Source organism: Mirounga leonina, unplaced genomic scaffold, assembly GCF_011800145.1.
Source record: "Mirounga leonina isolate KUSES-001 unplaced genomic scaffold, KU_Mleo_1.0 Mir_180, whole genome shotgun sequence".
Taxonomy (NCBI): Eukaryota; Metazoa; Chordata; class Mammalia; order Carnivora; family Phocidae; genus Mirounga; species Mirounga leonina.
The window spans coordinates 26817888-26843951 of record NW_023270469.1 but is presented as its reverse complement, the minus strand read 5'-3'; the positions used below and the strand labels follow the sequence as shown (position 1 = coordinate 26843951).

At 54.4% G+C, this 26064-nt stretch overlaps 2 protein-coding genes across 2 annotated transcripts in view; both read left to right on the top strand.

Annotated features, from left to right (window-relative positions):
* CCL22 (C-C motif chemokine ligand 22) overlaps window positions 1-6694 on the top strand; it is a 45666-nt gene extending 38972 nt beyond the window's left edge. Inside the window, exons 4-6 of the mRNA XM_035025135.1 lie at window positions 547-647; window positions 2149-2272; window positions 5017-6694. Coding sequence (XP_034881026.1) covers window positions 578-647; window positions 2149-2272; window positions 5017-5101 — 279 coding nt within the window. The 5' untranslated portion in view covers window positions 547-577 and the 3' untranslated portion in view covers window positions 5102-6694. The remainder of the gene's footprint in view (window positions 1-546; window positions 648-2148; window positions 2273-5016) is intronic.
* Window positions 6695-13670: 6976 nt separating this feature from the next.
* CX3CL1 (C-X3-C motif chemokine ligand 1) lies at window positions 13671-24094 on the top strand. Its single transcript, XM_035025134.1, has 3 exons — window positions 13671-13777; window positions 19878-19998; window positions 21682-24094. Exons 1-3 carry the CDS (start codon window positions 13708-13710, stop codon window positions 22724-22726), a joined length of 1236 nt encoding a protein of 411 aa, XP_034881025.1. The 5' UTR covers window positions 13671-13707; the 3' UTR covers window positions 22727-24094.
* The last annotated feature ends 1970 nt before the right edge of the window (window positions 24095-26064 follow it).

Genomic DNA, 26064 nt, shown 5'->3' with positions numbered 1-26064 from the left:
GGGATTTTGTGAGAAGCGGTAGAAGATGCTGGTAGGGGGCACAGAAACCAGCCCAATGGGTTCTCAGGCCTCTCCTTTTGAAGAGAGATCAGGGGTGAAGATCATCAAGGCTACAAGGTGAGGGTTTAGGACTGGTCAGCCCCTGCCCACATCCTCACTGCCTTACAAACAACCACTGAGGTAAATAGGTAGGGCTGTGAAACCATCTCCCCCATTTCCAGACGGGCAAACTGATTCCCAGAGACATCCAGTGACATGGTGAAGGCCATCCAGTCCGTGGACCCTGGGGAGCACAGGCCTCTAAGAAGCCCAGCTCATGGGGGATTTTACAAGTCTCTTGAGACTCAGAGGGGAGGGCAGGGTGGGGGTCCCCTCTGAGCTGTTCCCAGCCACAGAGAATTTCCTTTTATTTGGAGGAAGCGGGAGTTCTTCTTTCATAATGTGAATGTCAGAGATTCTGAGCCCACCAGTGACTAAGAGCGTCTGAGGCTTGTGGGTGTAACAAGTGTTTAAATACCAGACCTTCCTGGCATCCGGTGATTACAGACACCTGGGCTGGGACACAAAGGACAAGAGCATGGCCAGCCTGAAGACTCCGCTCCTGGCTGCCCTTGTCTTTCTTGCTCTGACACAAGCAACTGAGGCAGGTAAGGCTGCGAAGAGGGAGGGCTCCCTGCGGAGGCCAGGGTCAGACACTGCGGTATCTTCCTCGTGAAGCAGAAAGAGCATCGGACTGAGAGGAGATGACCCCAGTTTGCTGCTAGCTCTGGGCTAGTCACAGTGCTTCCCTGGGCCTAAGTTGACACATCTGTGAAATGGGTAGTCTCGAAGACTTGTAGTCTAGTATCTGTCTCAGCTGGTAGGGGGCATGGCCCGGGGTCCTCTACTCCAGAGAACTCAAGCATCGGACCCTTGGGGTATGGAGAAGGAGCCACCAAAGGGGCCCATCTGGGATGGGAAAGGGCAGGAGCTGGGGGGTGCCTGGGTGGCTCAGTCGTTAAGCATCTGCCTTCGGCTCGGGTCATGGTCCCAGGGTCTTGGGATCGAGCCCCGCATTGGGCTCCCTGCTCAGCGGGAAGCCTGCTTCCCCCTTTCCCATTGCCCCTCTTGTATTCCCTCTTTCGCTGTTTCTCTCTGTCAAATAAAAAAATAAAATCTTAAAAAAGAAAAAAAAAAGGCAGGAGCTGGGGTAAGGGATATTCTCTTGGAAAGCTGGTCCTGCCCCCCCCCCCGACACCTCATGTTTGCTCCAGAGCCTGCCCTCAACACTGAGTCCCTAACTTCTCTGGTGTTGGGTCAGGGCACGAGCACTGGACTGGGAGAGAGGCAGCTAGGAACAACAATTACTCAGGTTTGGGGGTTCCTGGGAGCTTTTCCTGCCTTAAAGGCCCCATTGGTTTGGTACTGTTATCACCCCTTTGGTCGGAGGAGACAAGTGGGCCTCAGAGATGTTAAGAAACTTGCCCAGGGTGGCCTGGTGACTCGGGGCAGAGCAGGACTCGAACCCAGGTCTGCACGACTGGACTCTGCCTGAGCCCTTATCCTGACTCTCCAGAGTCATGCTGTGTGACCCTGGGCCAGACATCCTCCTCCTTGAACCTCAGCCTCCCCGCGTGCACCGCGAAGTTGGGAGTAGGTGTGAGCTGAAGCCGACTTCTGTGATTGCCTGGGCACTCATCAAAATGCACATCTGACTCCGCAGGGCTGCGGCTTGAAGGTGCAGACCCCCAGCCCTCCCACCCCTGGAGTCTGGATCCAGTAGCTCCGAAGTGGGATTAGGCTGGGGCTGGGCGCCAAGCATTTCTGACAAGCTCCCAGGGGAGGCTGATGGTGCCCGTGCACGCGCCTCACCTTGAATGGCTGGGGCTCCTTCCTGTGCAGTCCCGGGTCCCACCTAGAAGCCTAGGGCTTCGCTGATTCTCAGTTGCTGTGAGTCCCTTTCCCTGGAGCTGACCACTTCCCCCGCCCCCCAGCCCAGACTGGGCCCTTCGTGCTCCTCAGAGACCCTGAGCCTGGGGATTCTGAGGGTCAGAGTCCTCGGGACACCAACCTTCCACATGAGAATAGAAGTGCTGGCTCAGAGGTCGGGGCCAAGGGTGACCTGCCTGTGTCCAGCTTGTGAGCCTTCCGAGCACTCTCCTCCTCCAGGTCCCTTTGGTGCCAACGTGGAAGACAGTATCTGTTGCCGGGACTACTTCCGTCACCCTCTGCCCCTGCGCATGCTGAAGTTTTTCTACTGGACCTCAGACTCGTGCCGGAGGCCTGGCGTGGTGTGAGTATGGAGCTGGGGAGGCAGGGCCTGGCCTTGGAGAGCCTGCCAGGTTTGGCCCAGGAGGGCCTGCGAGCAGGTCGGGGGGCAGACCCAGGGATGGGAGGAGGGCAACTGGCCTCCATCGTTGGAACGGCTCAGCCCAGGCTTGGGTGTACCAAGAAAAGAAGTCGTGTGGTCATTCAACAAATATAATGGGGCGCCCACTGGGTGCCGAGACTGCGGAGCTGAATGAGCCGGGCGCCGGCTGTCCGTATACACGATAGAGTGTGTCCGTGGGCAGTGCGGAGCTGTGAGCGCCGGGAGCAGGGTGCGGGCGGCGTGCCCAGAGCCTCTGAGTCAGCAGCGATGCTCCCATCAGAAGCATCTGGAATCCTCCCCAGCTCCCTGGGAGTTATTCGAGGCAGCCCATTCTTCCCCAAAGAGTACTGAGCTGACAGAGAGTGTATCCCATGGCCAGACGGCCAGGCGCGGTTCTGAGCATTCCTGTGTGAATTCGGGTCACCCTCACAGCCTTCCTACGAGGAGCGTGATCATTTGCATTTTGCAGATGGAGAAACAGGTGCGGGGTGTGTGTGGGGGGGGAGTGATTTGCTCAAGGCTGCCCCCGCTGGAACTGGGACTCCTGGATCTCCGTTCAGGGCTTTCGCCTGTGGTTCTTGTTCTCTTTTGCCTCTTTCTCTCCATGTCTTTGCTTCCTTTTCCTTGGCCTGGAGCCCGAGGTGGCGACTGCCACTGGCCGGGTGACGTGGCCTGTCCTTGGGGCTGCCCCTCCAGACTGCTGCCTGCCAACCTGCTCAGCGGGGTGTCTGGGCCTGGGGCCTCATGACCCCCTTTGAGGCTCCATCATTTTTTCATCTTCCTCCTCCATATTCATCTTCCATCCCTCACAGGGGTGTGTGGGTGAATAACAAAGAGGGCTGAAGTGGGTTGGTGTCGCTTCAACGCTGAGCCTCAGTTTCCCCATCAGTATAACAGGAGTGATCACATCTATCTATGTATCTATTTCTAAGGATTTGGCTTTTTTTTTTTTTTTTAAGGATTTGACTTTTAAGTAATCTCTACACCCAAAGTGGGGCTCGAACTCACAAACCCGAGATCAAGAGTCGCACGCTCCGCCCACTGAGCGTGCAGGCACGCTTCCTTCATTTATTTTTTTTTTTAAAGATTTTATTTATTTATCTGACAGACAGAGAGACAGCGAGAGAGGGAACACAAGCAGGGGGAGTGGGAGAGGGAGAAGCAGGCTTCCCGCCGAGCAGGGAGCCCGATGCGGGGCTCGATCCCAGGACCCTGGGATCATGACCTGAGCCGAAGGCAGACGCTTAACGACTGAGCCACCCAGGCGCCCCCTTTCATTTATTTTTATTTATCAAATCTGTAAAGAGTGCTTGCTAAATGCTAGGCACTGTTTGAGCACTTCATCAATTTGAACTCATTTAATCCTTGAAATAACCCTACGTTGTTTGTATTGTTCTGATCCCCTTTTGCCAGGTGAGGCAAGGGGCACAGAGAGGTTATGGAACCTCTTGAGCAGTGCAGGACAAGTGGAAGGTGTAATGCGCGGTGCCTGGCATATAACAGATGCTTGGTAAAAGACAGCACACGTGATTATTGGATTTAGAGCCAGAAGGAACTCTAGAGAGAATGTGTCTTGACAAATGGGGAGATTGAGGTTCAGAGAGGGGCTGAGTCTTGCCTGGTGCAGCCGGGCAGGCTGCCCATGTGGCCAAGATCAACATTGCCGCCTTCTTTGTTCTTTCTGTTCATTGGTTGTCCGTGGGGTGGGGGCAGGTCAGGGGAGTAAGGGGAGCCTGGAGCTTCCAGGCCCCATGGACAGGCTCTTGAGAGGCAGGAAGGGAGTCGAGCTGTGGGGATGTCCCTGACTTCCAGCCAGCTTTAAGTCCATTTCTTCCAACAAGGGCTGAGGCAGAGTGCCCCAAGGGCCTGGCCTGCTACTTACCACACCTTGGGCAAGGGTGGGAGACTTAGCCCATGACTGCTGTGTGATCTTGGGTCAGTGCCTACCTCTCTTCTCTGTGCTTTGGGCTCCTGAGGGCACAGCAAATCAGATCGTACCAGCTCTGGCACTCGGGCAAGCTGCTTTACCCCCTTGGGCCTTACTTTCCTCACCTATGAAAAGGGTAGACTAATAGGGCGTCATAGGATTTATTAAGAAAATCATTGTTAAGAGTTCGGACCAGCTCCTGGCGCAGTTACAGAGCCCTCACTCTCTGCTGGGAGCTGCTCTGAGCACGTCAGTTTGTATTAACTCATTTAATCTTCATTCAAATCCTATGAGGTTGGACCATGATGATCATTCCCATTTTACAGATGTGGAAACTAAGGGACTTGTTAGCAATGTCAGAGCTAGGATTTTAACCCAGATGAGCTGGCTCTTGGGTTAAATTCATGCTCTTGGCTCCTACCCAATATTCTCTCCCCCAGGGCAATGTCAGCAATGGTCCTGAGACTCCTGGGCACTCTATTCCCTGGCCTGACCTGGCACTCAAGCCTGGGGCTGAGGGACTGAGAGTCCAGGAAGTAAGTCCTAGCCGCTCTTCTCCCCCTCTCCCCCTGAAGAAATGTGTTTACATACAGCAGGGGCCTCATACATGCTAAGTGACTCTGTATGGGGGGCATCTCTGCACACAGTAAGTAAGTGACTCATAAATGCTAAGCTTCCAGAGAAGGGCTGTGGCAATCTTGCCACATGCTAAGGCTCCCTCATTCTCTCCTCCTTCCAGCTTCCTAACTGTCAAGGACCGGGAGATCTGTGCTGACCCCAGAATGCCCTGGGTGAAGAAGATTCTCCAGAAACTGGACTCATGAGGACTCCTGGGCTTGGCTCGTCCGGAAGGGCTCACAGAGCCCCGCCTCCTGGCCATTACAGCTGCCCGCCAACACAAGCCTGGGCCAACGAATCCCTCCGCCATCTTTTATCTCTGTCCCTGAAGCTATCACCCTCAGACGAGCCTCCACACTCTCACTCATCTCCCCTCTTATCCTTCCAAACCGTCCTCTGCCTGACCATAGCCAGAGAGGCCGCAGTCCTGCTCAGTCACTCCCTGGCTCAAAACCCTCCCCTGGCTCCCCATTTTTGCCCCAGGCTGAGGTGAAAGCTCGGGAGCCTGGCACCCCTGCCTCCAGCCCTGCCTCACTTCCCTTCATGCATACTGGACTCCAGCTCCCTGTTTTCCAAACTCATGCCGTACACATCCACTTCCAGGTCTTTCTCCAGGCTGCTCCTGATGCCCAGAATGTCTCTCCATCACCTGTGTGTGTCCAACCCTCCCGGCCCTCCAAGGCATTGCACAACCCAAGCAGCAAGCAATTGAGTTTTATTTTTCAGATGTCCCCTGACCCTCTGCCCTCTCTTAACAGCCCCAGTCACAGTTTGCCCAGAATTCTCAGGACTTGGGGGCTTGCCCTTCAGCCCCAGTGGTTGGACCAAGGTCCCACGCTGGAGTTACTTTGTCTCCTGGCCTCTAACACAGAGCCCAGAGCACAGGGCCTGGCTCAGAATCAGGGCTCAATGAATGGCTAGAGGCTGAATCAATAAAAGTAATGTTCCTCTCCCAGCTCCCACCCCACAAAGACCCTCACACATCAATACAGAGACTCAAGTTCATCTAGAAAGCAGCCAGCTGAGTCAATTGTGAAGCCTCAAATTTGCCCAGATTCACCTTACTTCCCATTTTACTTTTATGTGTGTCACCTCTTTACTTTTCTTATTTCCCTCTGGTCTTGACTGCTCCTCCAACCTCCAACACCCAGGCTTGACCTCTTCAGAGTCCCCCACTTTCCCTTTCTCTTTTCCCAAATAACAGTAACCAAACTTTCGCTATGGTGTGAATGACTACCCTTTGCTTGTCAGTACTAGCAAGCTCTAGCTGTATTTTTATAAGAAAAGAGGGCAAATGCTTAAGAGGCCAAGTGGATGAATGGAAGAACTTTAGGAACTGTGCGGGAGGGGGACAAGGCGGAGCTTTTCTGGCCCTGGGAGTGTGTGGGGCATAGTTAAATGAAAGAGCCTTGGGTGAAGATTGTTCTCAGGTGGAAGGGGTCAGCATAAGGACTGGGATTTAGGGCTTATCTGCACTTCCTTGGGGACCGTAGGTTCACCAGGCAAAAGAAATAAACTTTATAAGTGCTTGTTTCTTTCCGAGGGGGCCTGGGGTGGTGCAGCAGGGTGGTCGTTGCTCTGGGATTCTGAGACCATTGAACCTCCTGGAGCCTCACTTGAGAATGGGAATACCCATCTTATGGGGTGGCTGTGGGGCTTAGGTCCAAGACATGGGGAATAGAACTCCTCCCTGGAGTGCTAACCTGCCCACTGCCCGTGCATAGGGCCCTCCAGCATCCTGGGATTTCCCCTCCTCTCCTGTCCTGCCCTTGTCACTCAGGCCTTCTGAAAAAATAAATCCTCTACAACAGTGTCTGCTTGCTTCCTTGGCATCTGCTGTCCCGGTAAGGTGGGGCAGGGGACACCGTCGCCCCCTCTCTCCCAGTGGGGAAGCCCTTGACGTTATTGACATGTGAGCTGGCCTGCCCAAGGTCAGCCTGTGAGGCGGTGGGAGGCAGGACTAGACATGAGGACCTGGGGAGTAGCTGGGGAGTACCCCAGACATTTGTCTGCCAGGCCTGGCCGCTGCCGAACCGCTTGCCAGGAGGATCTGATGAAATCACTCATTCAGTCCCCAAGTCTAGAGCTTCAGGCAACATATTCATTCATTTATTCATTCATTCAGTCAGTCACTGATTCAATAACCCAACCTCAACCTTCCCCCTTCAAGCGGCAACGCAGAGGAGGAGAGTGTATTAGTCAGGAAAGGTTGCTTCCTGCAACAAACAGCTCCAAAATCTCAGTGGCTCGATTCCACACAAGCTTTTTTCTTCTCCTGTGACATCCGATCCTGGTCTGTGAGTGACCTTCCACGTGGCCGTTCAAGGATCCAGGCTCCTTCCTTCTCTTGGTCCTGCCCTCCTCCAGGACCTGGACTCCTCTACAGGAAAATGAGGCTGGTGGGAGCCAGGCCAGGAAGGGGGCTCCTGGCTTCTGTCCACCTGCCGTTGGCAGAGCTCAGTCACGTGGCCACCCTGACCACAAGGGATGCTGGGAAGTATAGCCAAGCTGTGTGTCTCGGAGGAGGAGGGAGAGAGTATGGGGAGTGTCTAGTTCATGTGGTGCTGACTCCTCTGGACTCTCAACATGGGCCCACTTTCCTGGAGTTCTAGACATAACTCATTCTGCCAGAACAACAGAAAAGGACTCCTCCGTCCTTGGGACATCTTTATTATGTCAGTTTAAACATCGCTCCGCAGACATCTTGGCACTGGGGGTCTTTGCTCCCCTTTAGATCTGGCTCTCACGGTGGGATATCCAGGGCAGCGGCTTCAGACACCAAGAGCACTAGTCTGGGAGGCAGGGACAAGCATCGGGAAGGGCACGTGTCATGGATTCAGACAATTCCAGGAACTCTCACTGACTGGTGTCAGGGGCAAGCTGCTTGGTTCCTGTGAGCCTCAATCTCTCCCTCTGTGATCAGAGGGCAATAAAAGCAGATATCAGTGCACGAGGTTGTGAGAATCCAAGGAGATAAGAAGGTACAGATAGCCCAACAACAAAATGGGCAAAGGCTTGAATATGTATTTCTCTGAAGAAGATATTCAAATGGTCAACAAGCACATGCAAAGATGCTCAGCATCCCTCATCATCAAGAAAATGCAAATCAAAACCACAAGGAGATAATACTTCACACCCATTAGGATGGCTACTATAAAAAAGACAATAGAGCATGACTCTTTTTTAAAAATTTATTTATTTTTATTTAAATTCAATGAATTGGTTTCAGGAGCATGGCTCTTGATCTTGGCTGTAAGTTCAAGCCCCACGTTGGTGTAGAGATTACTTAAAAATAAAATCTTAAAAGAAAAAAAAAAGACAAGATCGGTGAGGGTTTGGAGAGATGGCAACCTTTATGCATTGGTGGTGAGAATGTAAAATGGAGCAGTCACCGTGGAAAACAGGAGGGCACTTCCTCAAAAAATTAAACGCGGAATTACTGTATGAGCCAGGAATCTCACTTCTGGGGATATACACAAAAGAATTGAAAGCTGGGACTTGACGAGATATTTGTACATCCATGTTCATAGCAGCATTCTCTACAATAACCAAACAGCCCACGTGTCTGACTGGTGAGTGGAGAAGCAAAATATGGTGCACACACACAATGGAATATTATTCAGCCTTAAAAAGGAGAGAAGTGCTGGACAACATGGATGAACCTTGAGGACATCATGATAAGTGAAATAAGCCAGTCACAGACGGACAAATACTGTCTGATTCCTAGAGTAGTGAAACTCAGACAGAACGTAGACTGGTGGTTGCCGGGGGCTGGGGGGAAGGAGGAAGAGGGAGTTAGTTGTTTGATGGGTCCCGCAGTTGAGTTTGGCAAGATAAAAAAGTTCTAAAGATGGATGACGGTGATGGTTGCATGACGCTGTGAATGTACTTAATGTCACTGAACGGAACACTTAGAAGTGGTTAAAAAGTAAATTTCATGATACAGATATTTTACCACAGTATAAAAGAGGGTGTGGCCAGGCACATGCCCAGACAGGGCGAAGGGCCAAGTACATGTGAGTGGCTCTTCTTATGGACCCAAAGAGGTGAGCTGAGCAGAGTGGGGTGAGGCAGGGAAGAATTAGGCAGGATCGTCCCCCAGGGGCCCTGGAGGTGGCCCTCCTACCATCCTGGGACCCCACCGGAGTGTCCCGGGGGCCCCGCCCTGCTCCCCACGGCTGTTTCTGTTCTGCTTTGGGGGCTAGGGGAGTCCCTCGCGTCCCACAGGAATATGCAGGCTTGCCTGCTCCCTGGGGCACCCAGGCAGGCTGGCAGATGGCCTGAGAAAGGTGTGGGCAGAGATGCCCCAACCCCTCCTGTCCACTAACTGCCCGAGGAAACCCTTTGTCCTGCTGCCCAGGGCTGTTCCAACTGTTGCTCTAACTATTCCTCAGCTCAGAAGCTCCCCAGCCCCCCTCTGCCCCTGAACAGGACTCTCGTTCCTCACGCCAGCTTCCAGGGGTCCCATGGCAGCCTCCCTGCCCACGCCTTCCTCAGAGCCGATGGCACCGGACCATTCCCCATTCCCTTTCTGCCTTGGTTAGGTTTGCCCTCTGCCTGGAATAGTATGGCAAAGTCCGGCCCGTCGGCACAGGGCGGGTTACTTACAAATCACAAAGGGGCTGACACTTCTCCAGCCAGAGATCTGGGGTTGGTTCCGCCCGTCAACCCACCACGAGCAGTGGGACAGCCTGTGCCGTGGTGGATGTAAGCCGCTCCGTGAAGTACACAGTATGACTCATGCCAGATTCTTGCCAAGTATATGTAGCCGCGATCGAATCGAGTCTGTAGTTCTAACTCCGGTTTACAGGAAAAGCATAAGTTAAGGGAATGAATTAGATGACATCACAAGGAAACCATTTAGATAAATTAAGAATGGGAACAGTGTATAAGACAACAGTCTTTTCCTATGAGTTAGACCTCTTTTGCTGTGCTGTATTATCTTCAATAAACCTTGGGCAAAAAAAAAAAGACAACAGTCTTGAAACTCTTCAGCGAGTCAATGCCTTGAAAAATGAGCAGGGGGTCTGTTGTAGACTACAAAGAAATGTCATCTGCAAGGCATAAACCTAGATTGGATCCTGGTTCAAAAAGTAGAAGTAAGGGGCGCCTGGGTGGCTCAGTTGGCTAAGCGACTGCCTTCGGCTCGGGTCATGATCCTGGAGTCCCGGGATGGAGTCCCGCATCGGGCTCCCTGCTCGGCAGGGAGTCTGCTTCTCCCTCTGACCCTCCTCCCTCTCATGCTCTCTGTATTTCATTCTCTCTGTCTCAAATAAATAAATAAAAAATCTTAAAAAAAAAAGTAGAAGTAAGAGAGAAGGAGGGAAGGAAGGGAAGGAGGAAGGGGCAAAGAAAGAAGGAAAGAGAAAGGAAGGTGAAGCTATAAAATACATCTTGGGGACAGTGGAGAAATTTAATTATTAACTGAATGTTACATGACATATAGGAATTATTGTTAATTTTGGTAGGTGGGATAATAGTATATTTATGTAAGATAGTGCGTCTTTATACTATGGAGATGCATGCTGAAGGCTTTAGGGGCAAAGTTTCAGACATCCATAATTTACTTTGAAATGGCTTGGCAAAAAAAAAAAAAAAAAAATGAAGCCAGTATGGGAAAATGCTAATCATTGAATTTAGGATATGAAAAGTCTTTGTTTCACTCCTTCTTCTTTATTGTTTATCATGTTTTAAAATTTATTTTTATTTTTTAGTGTTTTTTGAGAGAGGCTGTGTGCATCAGCAGGGAGGTGGGAGGGGCAGAGGGAGAAAGAGAGAGAGAATCTCAAGCAGGCTCCATGCCCAGCTTGGAGTCCGACAGGGGGGCTCGATTTCAGGACCCTGAGATCATGACCTGAGCCAAAATCAAGAGTCGGACGCTTAACTGACTGAGCCACCCAGATACCTCAGTTTAGAATCTTCAAAACAATAGCGGAAAAGAAACAAAGCAAAAGTCTGCCCCTCTTCTGATCGAAACATAGTCTTTCACTCCTGCTTTCCTTGATTCCTGGACAAGAATAAAGGCCTCTCTCCCTCTCCCAGGCCCACAGCCTTAGAGTCTCTGGTAGGACTTCTCTCTCCTATTGAGCTGGGGCTCCTTGGAGCAAGAACCTGGCGTACTTGCCTCTGGGTCCCCGGTCCCACCACGGTGCCAGGCACACACCAGAGCTTACCAGCAAATCCCAATGGCTCCTGCATGCAAGGCACTGCGAAAGTCCTTCGTTTTATGACCTCCCCCAGTGAGTGAGTTGGTGAAGTGGCTATTAGCATCCCATTCTACAGATGGGGAGGCTGAGGCTCAGAGAGGTTAAGTAACTTGCCAAAGGTGATTCTTCTAAGTGGTGGGATCACGTTTGCCTGATTGGCTGACCTGAAAGCCTAGTTACTGTGTCCAAACTGAGTCATCTAAACTCAGTCCTTAACGCCTGGGTAAGATAGGTGGGGCTGACCATTCCGATTTTGTGGGGGGAGGAGCTGGGCCGGAAGAGGGTAGGGGATGTCCCCAAGGGCTGAGCAAGGAAAAGCAGAGCTGTACTTTGTGTTTTGACACCTTCTGGGCATCACCTCACTTAATTCTCAGCTGTCCTCACAGTGGGGTTGGAGGGAGGTGGTGCAGCCTCCTGGTCATGAGCTCAGACTCCAAGGCCAGTGGGCTGGGGCAAACCCGGCTCCCCTACTTCTTGGCTGGTGATCATCAGGAGGAGCCCAACTCCCTCTTGCATTCCTCAGTTTCCCCATCCATAAAACGGACCACGATAGTGGTGTTTTGCTCACACGCCAGGCCCTGGTGACCCAAGTTAATCACACAACGCACTAAAACAGTGCCTGTCTCGGAGTAAGTGTGCACTCAGAGAGGTAGGGAAGCTGCCAAAGATCACACAGTAGTGCCAGAGCTGGGACCATGGGATTCCAAAGCCCCTGCTTCCTAAATACTTCTTTGGAGCAAAGTCTAGGGCCAGGGGAACAAGGATCTTAACCCTCCAAATCCCTGCCCAACCTGGCTCTTGGTCTTTATGAAGTGTGGGGCTTCCCAGGACTTGTCCCTTGCCTCTCCTTCTCTTCCCCACACGCCTCCCCCTCCCCAGCCCCTTTCGTCCCTTGCCCCTTCTCTCCCACTGCTCCCCTTCCCTTCCCTTCCTCCCTCTCTTCTTTCTCCCCCTCCATCTGCCCCCTCCTTCATCTGCTCCTACCTCCATGGGCAGAGCAGAAAGAACCTTGGACTGCAGGTGTTATCACACCTTGTCCCTCTCTGGGCCTCAGTTTTCCCAGTCATAAGATGAAGGGGCTGGACAACGGAAATGTGAAGGTCACCTGCTTTCTATCTGCATGGACTGGGCCGGATTCTCTGAGGCTGAATGCAACTGGTCCGTGCCAGGGGTGCTTCTCCCCATCGAGAAGGAGTGTCCAGCCTCCCACCTCAGTGCCCCAGCCCCCTACTGTGCTGGGTGGGAGGGGGAGCCTCTGGCCTTGGGAGCTGAGACCTCTCTGCCCAGCCCAGCCTAAACCAGCTGGCTCCATAGCATGTGTCTGTGTGGCTCACAGACACACTGGTTTCCGGCTGGCTAGTTGCCAGAGACACCTAGATGGGAGTGGTGGGTTCATGGTTAACTCGGGCACCAGGCTGGGCTAGGCGACTGCTGGAGTCTTCTAGAGTCTCAGGGACTGTGGCCATTGTCTTCAGGGAAGGCTGTGCTGGAGAACACCTGCAGGTGTTTCTACGAGGCTGGTGGGAGCGGGCTGGTCCCACCTGGTCCTCCCAGCCCCACCTGGAAAGGAGCGAGGAGCGGGGAAGTCAGAGCTGCGAAGCTCCCTCCGCAGTGGGCGAGCCCAACTCCCTCCTGTGCGGAGAGGGAGCTGAGGCCCCCAAGAGAGGCAGGACGTCCCCCAGGGCACCTGCCGAGCCAAGGACAAGCCAAGACCACCGAGTGACCCAGGGTGAGGCCAGTGGCTGTGATGTTCCTTGCAGGGGCCAGAGCCAGGGCTGGCCGTGGGTGTGGAGGATGAACGGAGAGATTGAGGAGCTGGAGGCAGGGAGGCCAGGGCTCTTTTCTGTGTCCTAACCTGCACATGCCCTCGCGTGCCTCTAGTCTGGTCTCCACCCTAGCTCTCTGAGTGACCTGGGGGGATCCCATCCCCTCTCTGGCCCTCAATTTCCCCATTTGTCCCTATGAAATTGGGCTGGATCATTCTTCCAGCAAACATTGACTGGACTGAGCCCCTACTGTTTGCCAGGCTCCATGCTGGGCTCGGAGATACACTGATGAGTGAGGTCCCCCCAGGAGCCGAGGCTTCAAGGGGGAAAGGTTGGGGGTCCTTCATGATGTGGGAGCGATACCTCTCCCAGACCAAAGGAGAGCTTGTCAGAGCCAGACTCTAGGGTCCTGAATCCCTCCTGGCTTGCCGGCAGCCAGCACTCCCCAGCCTGCCCTTTTGTTCCGTGGCCCACTTAGGGCTAGGGCCCCAGGTGCCAGCGCCCGAGGTGGGTAACCCCAGCAGATGGGGGGAGAGAAGGCCCTTTGAATGCTCTCAGGCCTGGTCCAGCCTCCCCCCGCGCCCCCCCCCAGGCCGGAGCCCAGAGCCTGAGCTGGCCCCGTTCCCTGGCAACATCCTGAAGAATCCAGCCGCCACACACTGGCTGGCTCCCTTCCTTTCCCCTCCCACCCGCTGCCTGCCGGCTGGAGGCGGAGGCTGGGGCAGCGAGCCCCATTATAAAAAGCGACAGAGCTCAGGCAGCGAGGGAACAGCACTTGGCTCACGCACCGGCCCCGGCCCCGCCTGGACCCCCGCCTGGACCCTCGGCCACCCCGCAGCCATGGCTCCTCCGCCCCTCTGGGGGCTGCTCCGCTTGGCTGCCCTCTGCCATCTGACCGCACTGCTGGCCGGTGAGTGGGGCGGGCTCCTGCACGAGCTAGGTAGGGGAGCCTCGGGCCCCACTTGTGCCCTTCAGGCCTGATACCGGGGCCCCCAGGCCCCACCTGGGTAAGGTCCACAGCAGCTCCTCCCAGAGGGTGTGGTGGAGGGGGCTGGGCTCCTCCCTGACCCCAGATTTGGGACTGCCCTCCCGCTGGAAAGTTTCCAGGCTCCAGGGACTGCTCGCCTGGCCCAGTGAGCCAGGCGGCTACGGCTTGGCAGCGCAAAGAGGTGGTGTGGGTGGCACAAGGGTGGCAGGCACAAAGGGGGTGTTGCGGGGGAGGGAGACAGGGAAGGCTGAGGAGGTTCGTGCTGGGCACGGGGGCGGGGGGGGAGCGGGGGGCGGCCCTGGTTTACAGTGGGCTGCGTCTCCCCTCCCGGGGTTAATGTGTAACCTGAAACCCTGACTCCTGAGTCTCAAGTCACAGTTAGGATTTTCTCCTGCCCTGATTTCGAGAAGGGGGCCCAGGACCAGTAGAGATCAAGGTCATTGCAGATCATGGATTGGGCTTGCTGCTCTTGTTCTGGTCTGCAGCCCCAGTCCCTCTGCCTGTATCTCGACCATGCTACCGTCCTCCTCCTCCAAGCATAGCTCAGAAAAGGCTTTCACCTCCAGATACTGGCTCTCTGGAGCCCAGGACCTGGTAGGGCATGATGTATTCATCCCACTGACATGATTAAGATGGAGGCCCAGGGAGGTCCAGAAACTGGCCCGAGGATGCAGAGCCAGCAAGTAGGGCCGGAGAGAGCCTGGCTGCGTGCTCATCACCTCTGTGGGCCACATGGCCTCTGAGAACTGTTTGAGCTGGACCGGCTGGCACGTTGAGGCTCAGAGAGGCTCACAGCAAGTCTGGGAGGATGAAAACGGTCTCAAGCTTCCAGGACACCCCTATGGAACACACTGTCTTGCGAGTCCCCCTCTGTGGGGGAAACCAGCAGGCCAGGGAACAGGTGGGTGGGGGGCAGTAGGGGCCAAGGGCTGCTAGTCTCCTGCTTTATGGGCTTGGATCCCGAGGCCAGAGGTGTTTGGAGGTAGTGAGCACTGAAAGACAGGGAGTCAGATGGAGGTCACTTTGCCGTAGCCATGACCCTGAGTGGGCTCTTGCCTTCTTTGGTCCCATGTACTGCACCGTGAAATCTAACTATTGCCTCCTGGTGCCGTGGGGCGCCAAAGCCTACGAGGGTATTTTGGAAGTGGGAGGAGGATTACTTATAGGAAGCCTGGCAGTGGGTGCAGGGGGAAGGGTTCCTATGCTAAGATGAAGAGGGGGTGGTGAGCGGACCGGGGGTACCCTGGACACTCTTGTTTATAGCCTAAGGCTTTAGGACATCAGGCTTCTGCCCTAATCTTGGTCACTGACTTTGCTGGAAGATACACTATTTCAACCTTTCTGAGCTTGAGTTTTGCCTCCTCCTCCTGGCATTTGGCCAGGCCCACCTCGGAGGTCCTCACCCACACTGTTATTTGTGGCTCTGAGAGATGCCCTGGGAGCCCCTGCAGGTCGAGGGGGCGGTCCTGAAGCCAGAGAGGCCCCGGGGTGGAGGTTGGGGGGCTGGGGGTTTCTAGCTGGTGCAGGGCGGCTGCATCAGTCCCCAAATGTGGGTTTGCGGGGCTGTGTCAGGCGGGAGGCTCCTCTGCTTTATATAACCAACCTGCAGATACAAGTCAGAGCAGAGAATTTTCTCGCCGAGCACTGACGCATTCACTCCTACTCAAGCCCCAGCAAGAAAGAGGGAAAAAAAATCTGTTTTAAGCTGCCGTGGTCTGCCCCCCAATTAGCTGTGGAGGCGGATGGGGAAGGCAGGGAAGGCTAACTTCAGAGTGTCAGATCCAGGCCCCCGTGGAATTTAAATAAAAATTCCGCTATTCCTTCGTTGGTTACAATTTTATGTGTCACAAAGCGCTTCCTTGTGCATTTTGTTCATTCATTGAGCAAATATTTAGTGGACATCAGCTATGTGCCAGGGACTGTTGTAGGGGCTGAGTTCACATCAATGAATAAAACTGCCGAAGATTCCAGACCTCAGAGTGCTGAGCACCAACTGGGGAAGACAAGATGATACAAAAAATATATTAGTAAACAATTTGGTCTGTTAGAAAAACAGGCTGTGATTTAAAAAAAATATATATGGAGAGAGAAGGTTGCAGGGGGAGGTGTTGAGATTTTAAGTAGGGGTCAGGGAAGACCCTTGGAGAAGGAGACATTGAGGGAGGCGAGGGAAGATCCTTGTGGCTATCTCTAAGGCAGTGGTTCTCAGTGGGTGATTTGGCCCCTCAGGGGCATTTGGCACATTTCTGGAGACATTTTTGTCATTACAGATGTCCCAACATTTTTGGTTGGTGGATGCTCAGAAATCTAGTGGGTGGAGGCCAGGGATGCTGCTTAAATATCTTACAGTGCACAAGACAGTTCCCATGGTGAAGAATTATCTGGTCCAAAATGTCGATGGTGTTGCTGTCGAGCAAACCCCACTCTAAGGGTCCAGATCTTTAAAAATCTTTATTCTCACAACCACCCTGTGAAACAGATATTACCATGTCCATTTTACAGGTAAGGGAACTGAGGCTCAGAGAGCTTAAATGACTTGTCACATTTGACTTGTCACACTACCGTCCGCCTCCTGGACATTAAATGTCCAGGTCACACACCTGAGCAATGGCTCAAGCCTTCTCTCTATCACCTTGCTGGGAGACCCAGAACATTCTTGTCTTTTCCTGCCTGTAAGCCTCTTAGCAGTCCTTGAGGTCCAGCCTAAAGGATTCTTCCTCTAAGAAGCCTCCCCTGATTACTTGCAGTGGGAAGTAGTCTCTCCCTTGTGCAAATCTCAGCCCATTTGGGGGTATATTCTGCAACATGGTATTTCTACCTGGTATTTAAGGCTGTTTAGAACAGTGGGATGCCTAGAGGCTGGGAGGAAAACAAGATCTGCCACTAAGCAGCTGTGTGGCCTTGGGCTGGTCATTTAACCTCTCTGATTTTCAGTTTCTGCATCAGTAAAATCGGGATAACAATACTCCCTTTGGGGATGTTGGGAATTAATGAGAGCAGATGTACCTCTGCTGAGCACATAGTCCAGTACACAGTATGTAGGTGCTCAACTAAGATAAGCTCTGGTACTTTGTGGGCCTGTCTTGGCTGCCCTTCAGGCTGAGACCTTCTGAGGGCAGAGACAGGCCTCCATCTGACTATGCCTCACAGCACCCAGCACAGGGAATAGGGAATGGCAGCATTTATTGGTTGACTGAGTAAACACTGCAAGCTGATGGTGTTTATTGGGATTGAGGTATTCGCTCTAAGCTCAGCACCAGCACCAACGGGAGAAAGAGCTCAGGGTCAAGGACAAGAGAGCCTGGGCCTTTGCAGATACTCAAAGGTAATTCAAACAAATGTTGCCTCAATCAGGAAAGGGATGGATAGATGGATGGATGGATGGATGTGGATGGATGGGCAGATGGCGAGGTAGGTGAAAGGATAAGTAGGATGAGACATTATTTCATTCAGTGAATATTTGTTGAGTATCCACTTTGTGCTGAGAAGCACTGTGACACCAAGCCTGACAAAGTCCCTGCCTTCCTGAAATTCATGTGGCAGTAAATGGCTGGCTGGCTGGAGGCATTATTTCCAATCACTGAAAAGAAAACTTCTGAGGAGAAACCCCCCTTCAGGTTAGTTACATAGCCCTTCCCCATGCAAAACCAAGAACAGAGCCTGGCCAAGGGTATGTAGGCACCGTGGCAGAGGGTGGGGACTTTGGGGACAGGCTGCCTTTGTGGTTCTTTAAAGCCACAAAGCACGTGAGCAGTGGTCTTCCCCACCCTGCGCCATAGAGTCGAGAGAGCCGACTGACCATACCTAGCCTAGCCCTCCTGCCCCCCGGCAGCCTCCCCTCGGCTCCAGATGGCCTAAGACCCCTGCCAGACCAATAGGGGGGGCGCTTCCTGGCTCTGGTCAGCAGGGCCTGGGGAGGATACAGCTGAGTCATTCCAAAGTCCCTCGGGGGGGCGGGAGAAGGCAGGTGAAAGGCAGCAAGGTAACTTTCACTTCCTGGTTCTTCAGAGAGGAAGGGCAGCCTGTGACTCAGGGACCAGCCACCGGAGTGCTTGCTGCCTGCCCCAGGAGCTGCTAGTGTTGCCCCTTGATGGCCCAGGCCAGTGCAGCCTGCAGGCCCCGAACCCCCCTTCCATAGTCGGGGTGGGCTGAGGCTAAGAGGAAGTGATGGCAGAGGAGGCGGCACATTCTAGAAGGGGCGTGTGTGTGCTTGCACCTGTATTTGGGAAGGCAGAGCATGTTTGCACATCCACGTCCTCGTAAATACTTGTGCATGAGCAGTAAGGGTCAGCTGGGGCCTCCCAGGCCCTGCCTGGCTGGAGAAGATCATTCAGCAATCTAGACTCCCCTGCCCTGGAAGTCCTGGCCTCTAGAATTTTGCAAAACCCTCTGGGATCTTGCTTCACCACCTATGACCTTGACCCAGAGCTGAAGGTCAAGCTCTTCCTTATTTTTCACATACTGCTCTTGAGCTGACACCAAGGAGAATAAATTTTGCTGGAGATTTTAGGGGAAGGAGGAAAGAGGAAAAGCAGTGCAAACAACTTCAAATGTTTATATGAAATATTTGGTTCTCGGGGTGCCGGGGTGGTTAAGCGTCTGACTCTTGATTTCGGCTCAGGTCCTGATCTCAGGGTCGTGAGATCGAGCCCCTGGTCAGGCTCAGCGGGGCATCTGCTTGAGATTCTCTGCCTCTCCCCTTGCTTGTGCTCTCTCTCTCAGGTGTGCGTTCACTCTCTCTCTAAAATAAATAAATAAATCTTTATTTTTTTCAAGATTTTATTTATTTATTTGACAGAGAGAGACACAGCGAGAGAGGAAACACAAGCAGGGGGAGTGGGAGAGAGAGAAGCAGGCTTCCCGTTAGCAGGAAGCCCGATGCGGGGCTCGATCCCAGGACCCTGGGATCATGACCTGAGCCGAAGGCAGATGCTTAATGAGTGAGCCACCCAGGCACCCCAAAAATAAATCTTTAAAAAAAGATTTGGGCTCTCAACTGTCTGTTGAGTCACCCCCCTCCTGTCCTGGGGTTTCTCTCTGGCTCCGTGCCATCAGCAGGCCCCTAGCCACCCCCGTCAGCCCCTCACCCCTTGCACAACCCCCATCCCCACCCCTCCCCCTTATTCCTGCCCCCCTAAATTGCCCAGGGGACTCCAAATGACCCCCTCGGTTCCCCTCAGCAACTGCTGCCAAACTCATCTTGGCTCTTCACGGCAGAACAAAGGGTACTCTACTCACTGGACCCCACCCCAGCCTCCTTAGAAGGCGACTGTACTTCCACATTTAACACTTTTTATTTGTTCCATGTGCCCAGTCATATGAATGCCTTTACATGGTTTTGTGGCGGGGGGGCGGGTTCATATGTGCCGTCCTGTTTGTTGGTGTGTGTGGATGCATGAGGATGTGTCATAGGGTGGGCATATGATGTGTGTCTCAGAGGTCATGGAAATCCACGAACATGGATCAGCCTGACAGGGAGGAACGGTGTGTGTATGTGGTGGGTGGAGGGTCAGGGGCGATAGTTGAGCGGGTGACTTACTGGGGTAAAGGGAGTGTGGGGGGGTACATAGAGCCATGGGCCCAGAAGGGGCCAGAGCCTGGCCTGGTAGGAGATCCCGTTCCCTCACTTGCGGGCTGTGTGGCCTCAGGCAGATCCCTGTCACTCTCAGACTTGTCCTCTCTTCTGTACAACTGACCAACGACAACTTAATTTTAAAAATTAAGCCCTACTTACCAGGCAGTAGGAGCTTTATAAGCAAGAATTCATTTTCATTAATTTTTATAACATCCCTGTGAGGTAGATACTATCATTGTCTCTATTGTACAGGTGGGGAAACTGAGGCATAGAGAGGTTTGGTGGTGGGGAGGGGGAACAGGGGGGCTGAGGTCAAGGGTGCTGAAGACCAGGGCGTGCAGGTCAGCAGCTGTGGCCTGGATGGTGCGGCTGGCACGAGCTGGCCTGGGACTGGGAAGCCAGATGCCCCTGGACAGTCCTGCTGACTGGGGGCCTCTGTGGGCTCAGGACAGCACCTCGGTGTGAAGAAATGCAACGTGATCTGCAACAGGATGACCTCGGAGATTCCCGTGGCCTTACTAGACCACTACCATCGAAATCAAGAATCCTGCGGCAAGCCTGCCATCATGTAGGTACTAGCCTGTTGGCCTCTGCGAATCCCCATGCACATCTTTCTTTTTCATCCGGGCTCCTGCCAAGGGCCTCAGCAAATCGCTCCTCCTGCTCCTGCCTCCTGGCCCGTGGCTGACCTTAATATCTGCCCCCAAGGGTAAAGGTTGGGAGCAGTTTCCTGAAAGGCCTGGGGCAGCCACAGCGGGTGGTGTGTTTCAGTGGCAGTCGGACCCGCTGCATTTCTTGGGGACGTCAAGCACGGCGGTCTGAGAGCGCAGGTTCCAGACTCCAACCAATGTGGTGCAAATCCTGGCTCCATCACTTACGGGGGGGGGGGGGTCGTCCACTTGCCTACCCTCTGGGCCATAGTTTTCCTTATCTACAAAATGGATAGTTGGGAGGATGACAGGGGATAATGCAAATAAGCAGCTTGGCAGGGTGCCTGGAAGCTGTTGCAATAACAGAGATTATTGTCCACACTTGACAGTGGGGGAAACAGGATCCTTGTGAGACTTCGGGCCAAGTCTACAGACTGGTTCTCGAAGTATAGGGCTCAGCGAAAAGAAGTCGTGTGCTTCATTCCACCAACCGTGCAGCTGCTAAGAGGGGCATGGGGGCTACTGCCTGAGCTCTCCTCCCCTCGCCTGGTGAGGCTTGCTCCCCCCATTATTTGCTTCTGTTTTCTAGGTAAAGAGGAAGTGGGAAGCCCCAGGGAGGGGACCACGGCCCTGGGCCGCACCTTGCCTCTGGGGGCCTGAAGCGTTATGCTTGCTTCCCGCACTTCTCTGGTTTCCTCAGCGAACCAGAGCCATGCACATTCACATGACCTCTCTGAGCCTCGGTTTTCTCATCTGTAAAATGGGGATGGTCGCCATAGCCACCTCTCGGGATGGGTGGGAGGTTTAAATAGGCAAAACGCCTAGCACAGAGGTGTGGAGCATGAGCTCCTGTCCGCTCTGAGCTGTGTTCTAGGCAGTGAGCCAGCCACACCCAGCTTCGGAGGAAGCTCAAGATTTAGATGGCACTCGCGGTCCCAACGGGACCCCCGAATATGTGGCTGGAGCTCACTCAGTGTGCTTTCGGCCTGAGGAGACACACTAAGAGGTAGAGGTCCAGAGGGCAGCCTGTAACTGAGGGAGCAGAGGAAGGGACATTTGGGTCAGCTCCTTCCAGAGAAAGGAGGCCCCACTCCAGAGCTCACCAGTCACACACCTGGCAGCAGGGAACACTGGTGGACAGCTCCCCCCAGTCAGAAGGCACAGCCCAGAGCTCCCTGCCTTAATGGTGAAGACATTATTATTATTAACATCGTTATCATTTTCGGCTGTTACTCTGAGCCAGGTGTTTTACATAATTTTCTTTTTTTTTTTATAATAACACTGAAGTGGGTGACCAGCTTGCCCCAGTTTTCTGGGACTTTCACAAAAAGTCCTGTATCTTGAGGAACCCCCTCAGTCCCAGCTCTTCTGGGGAGGCTGGTCACGCTACAGAAGGTAGGTATGCGATCTCGATTTCTCAGGTGAGGACACGCAAGTTCTAGGAGTCAAGCGGCCTGAGCTAATCAGCTCACAGCTCACAGCTAATAAGGGGTGGGAGCAGGGTTTCCAGCCGGGTCTGTTCACCTGCAGAGCAATTTTTTGATGCTTCTACTCCACGTGGCATCTGGGCATCACTGGGTCCCTGTTTTCCTTCCCTGTAGCTTGAGGACGATAAAGAACAGAACCTTCTGTGCCGATCCGAAGGAGAAATGGGTTCAGAAAGCCATAGCACATCTAGAACGCCAGACTTCTGTTCCAGATCGAAATGGCGGCACGTTCGAGAAGCAAATCGGTGTGGGTGAGCCCAGGACCGCCCCGGCCACCAGGGGAATGGACAGGCCTGCGGTCCCAGAGCCCAAATCCACCCAGGAAAACAGTGGCCAGGAGGCACAGAGGGCCTCGGGGACTTCCTCAGAGCTGCCAACAGGAGTGGCTGATTCCTGGGGGACCAGGTTCCCCTCCACTCCAAAGGCTCCGGATGGAGGACCTCCAGCTGGGTCCCAGAAAACTGAGTTTTTCAACGCTGCTGCCCTCACCACCGCAACGTCCTGGCAGAGTTCTGCCTACAAACCCGGGTCGGGCCTCTGGACGGAGGGAAAGGCCTCTGAGGCCCTCCCCACCCAGGCCCCCCCCACCCAGGCCCCCCCCACCCAGGCCCCCTCCACCCAGACCCTCCCTACCCAGGCCCCCCCTACCCACACCCCCACCATTTCACACACAGCCTCAGAGGACAGTGTTGGCCCTGAAGGCCAACCTGTGTGGATCACAGGAGACAATCCCATGCCAGAGAACTCTCTAGGGCCTGAGGAGATGGATCCCACCTCAGCTCACACGCATACTTTCGGGGGGCCTGACGGCACGCCCCGTCTCTCCACGGTCCCTGTCTCCTCTCAAAGGGTCCCCAGCAGGGAGCCAGTGGCCTCAGGCAGCTGGACCTCCAAGGCGGAGGAGCCCATCCATGCCACCGTGGACCCCCAGAGGCTGGGTGTCCTCATCACTCCCGTCCCCGACTCGCAGGCAGCTACCCGGAGGCAGGCGGTGGGGCTGTTGGCCTTCCTTGGCCTCCTCTTCTGCCTGGGGGTGGCCATGTTTGCCTATCAGAGCCTCCAGGGCTGTCCCCGCAAGCTAGCCGGGGACATGGTGGAGGGGCTTCGCTATGTCCCCCGGAGCTGTGGCAGCAACTCCTATGTCCTGGTGCCAGTGTGAGCTGGCCCCCTGCCTGCCTCCAGTTGTTCGGCTCCGACAGCTGCCTGGGGTCCCCCGTCCTCACACCCACCCTCACCCAAGGGCCTGACCTGAGCTGGGGTGATCAGAGCGAGGAGGCAGGCTCTTCCACACGCAACGGCTCCCGGGCATACGCCAGGAGGCCACCCTTGATCGCTGTTGACCCCCTGGGGACAGAAGTGGTGGCCTCTGCAACTCACCCCAATGTCCCCAAGTCAGGAAACTTCTGCTGCTGGCTGGTGAGAGGTTCCCTTTGACACAGTCCCAGACCCGATGAACAATTATTTATTAGAAAATGCCCAGCCCCTCTGGGTCACATCCCCCTGTCACAAATGAGCCTCAGGCCAGGCCCCCTCTGCCCGCTCCCTCGGACCTCATCGTGTCTCTCGGTCCCGCTGCAGTCGCCAGTCACCCCGGCCACCTGCGGTGCTATCTCCCCCGCCCCTGTACAGAGCCCACACCCAGCCGGGGACCTGTCTTTTCTTGCATGAGCCTAGTGTGGTGTTCCCTGGGACTGCTCCCGGGAAGGCTCTGCCCTCCGTTAGGCATCGTGGGAAGGGGACATGAAGTGACCCGGTGGCTTGGATGGTTTTTCCTCTCCCCAGTCGATGCCGTGCGTTGGCGGAACCTCGGCTGTGGGTGTGAAGGCTGGGGTTCTCGGCCCAGGTCCACCACCAACCCAGCAGGACATTCGTACCTCTGGTTCTCCGTCTGTGGAAGGAAGGAGACGTGGCAAATGTGTGACGATAACTTGTACGCTGATGGGCATCACTCATTGATCCAGAGACCCCTGTTCCCAGACCGGGGGTATAGCCTCACCACAGAATACCCTAGCCGGGCTTCACCCATCAGGGAGCCTGGCACATCGGTGGGCCCTGTGCCTTCAGGCGGTGGGGGGGTGTGTGTCAAGGAAGGGATCTGAAAGCTCAGGTCCTGCTCCGTGGGAGGGAGTCAGCTCTGTGGGCCCCCTGAGTGGGGACTGGGGGGGTGCTTGAGGGGCAGGCCGGTGCCTGGCTTGGAGAGCAGCCCTCCCAGAGTCCACCAGGCTCGCAGGGACGTGCAGACAGCCTGTGGGACAGGCTGAGGAGGAGGGAAGGCCTGCAGGCTCCTGGGAAGGCTGAGGTGCTCAGGGAAAGGAACCCGGGGGTGGGGAGGCTGCTGGGAGCAGCTCCATGCCCGAGTCAGGGACTTGGGCCCCGGGCGTTTGCTGTGTCTTTCCTGCAGCCTGGCTTCCCCCCCTGCCCCGTCTCTCGCTCCCTAAAAACACTGCTGTCCCCATTCCAGGATCTGCCCTCACCTTCCTGCCCACCACAGGCAGGGCTAGGGATTTCCAGGACATTTTCCATGAGATCAGAATCCATCGTTGAAACTTGAGGTTTCGTGTTTACCTCTGAAAGAGACTCCGTCCTATGGGGAGGGAAGTTGTGGGCACAAAGTCAGGGGTTCCCTTTTTGGCTGCTGGCCTCACCCCTCAGGGTCCCTGATGGCAGCTCCCCACCTTCCTCAAAGGTCCCCGTAGGTGACCCTTGCCTTCCTCCACCTGGGGAGCCTCCCACGGACCAGGGTGGGTGACACTCCACTTGTCAGATAGATGCTCAGAGGAAGCAGACACAGCTCTGGTCCACAGAGAGGGGGCAGCCACCCGAGTCCACCCAGCCCTCCTGCATCCCCTGCTGGACATGACCTGGGATGTTGGGGCCTGGCTCTAGTGGGGGTCACTGACGGCTCAGAGGGCAGGCAGCCGGTCTGAATGCACTTTTGGGGGTTCCTCGAGGCTGGTGGGAGACCCTTCAATGGGTGGAGCTCCCCTACTTTTGTGAGCAATTAGCTGGGAACAGCTAGTCCCCCTTCCACGGATTTGATTAGTTCTCCCAAGCAGGACACGGACAAGGACAATTTGGGGGGAACTTTGGAAGGAGTTGGTTGATCCTTTTGCTTTTCCAACCCTATCACCAATGTCTGTGCCATTTTGTATTTTACTAATAAAATGGAAAAGTCTTGTGAATCGAATAACGTAGCTTTTTCTAGGGCAGGCTCAGCAACTGGAGCCTCAGGGGCAATGGAACAAGGGAGGGGGCCGAGAATCTCTGGGTCCAGCCTGCCTGGGGCAGAGTGGCAGGAACTTTTACAGTCAGCAGGAGAAGCAGCACTGGGGATGGGGGTGAGGAGGATTGAGCCCCTGGCCTGGCTCTGTTCTGCCCAGCTATGTGACACTGAGCAAGGCCTTTACCTCTCTGAGCCTGTATAAAATCAGATGTGAGATTTCTCCTAGTGGTTCCCATCCGTGGCAGGAATCAGAATCCCTTATACAGCCACCCCACCCTTCCCCATGACTACTAAACCACCATCTCAGGGGCCTTGGTATCACCGTTAGTGATCTGATGACCCATGGGAGCGAACTGGGCCACATTTTCCTCTTTGCTGCCTTGACTCACTGCTGGTCCAGATTAACATCAAAAGCGATTATTTCTCAAGGGACTTGGGTGTTCAGAGATATGACCCAAACACAAACCTCCTCGTGGTCCCTAAGCCCTCCAGTGTCCCAGGGTGGCATCCCAAGAGCTGCCATGTACAGTTGTGCAGGTTGGGAACTGCACCAGGTGCCACAGACCAAGTCCAGCCTCTTATTACACAGTATTTCATGGATCTGAAGGTGTGCATTTTTTCCACATTGTGATATCTTTGGGATTGGGGTTTGTCTTACAATCAAGGGCTTGTCATAGTTTAATCGACAGGTCTTGTTTTCTTTACTGGTTGTTTATTAAATATCAGAATGTCTCACAACCAATGGCAGTTTAGGTTTGATGTATACACGGAATTTTAAAAAATCAGAGACAGCATTTAAAAATCAGGAAATTACACACACAAACCCACTCTTCCGTGACTGGGAAGGTCTTCTGGCCCCACTAGGTGTGTGACCTGCAGTCGGACAGGGGCTGGGTGGGCCCCAAGCAGCGACTGCCTCTGGAGATGGGGTGAGGCCAGGGTGAGACACCCTGCCCCCCCACATCCTCTAGCATCCCCTCCACCCCCTCGTGCTCCTGGAGCCTGTGGCCACGTCAGGCCATGCCATTTATGATTGCCCTTCTCTTGTTTGTCTCAAAGCAAGGATATTTTTGTCCCAGCCTGAGTCTCCACCAAAAGCAGGACAAGGAAAAACAGATCACGATGGGCACATGACTTCGCTTCTACCCTGCTGGCTTCCTTCTTCATTTCACTACCTGCCAAACCCTATAGACACTTGGGTTTGAGGTTCCTGCGGGAGTCTGAGTTTGCTGCCCCTTCGCAGGCTATAAATTCTAGTACTTCCTTCAGCAGCG

Excerpts from the sequence above, each read along its gene's own strand:
- CX3CL1 (XM_035025134.1), top strand. The coding sequence starts at position 13,708 with ATGGCTCCTCCGCCCCTCTGGGGGCTGCTCCGCTTGGCTGCCCTCTGC. Across the intron at positions 13,778-19,877 it reads TCTGACCGCACTGCTGGCCG|GACAGCACCTCGGTGTGAAG; the intron begins GTGAGTGGGGCG and ends CTGTGGGCTCAG. Across the intron at positions 19,999-21,681 it reads TGCGGCAAGCCTGCCATCAT|CTTGAGGACGATAAAGAACA; the intron begins GTAGGTACTAGC and ends CCTTCCCTGTAG.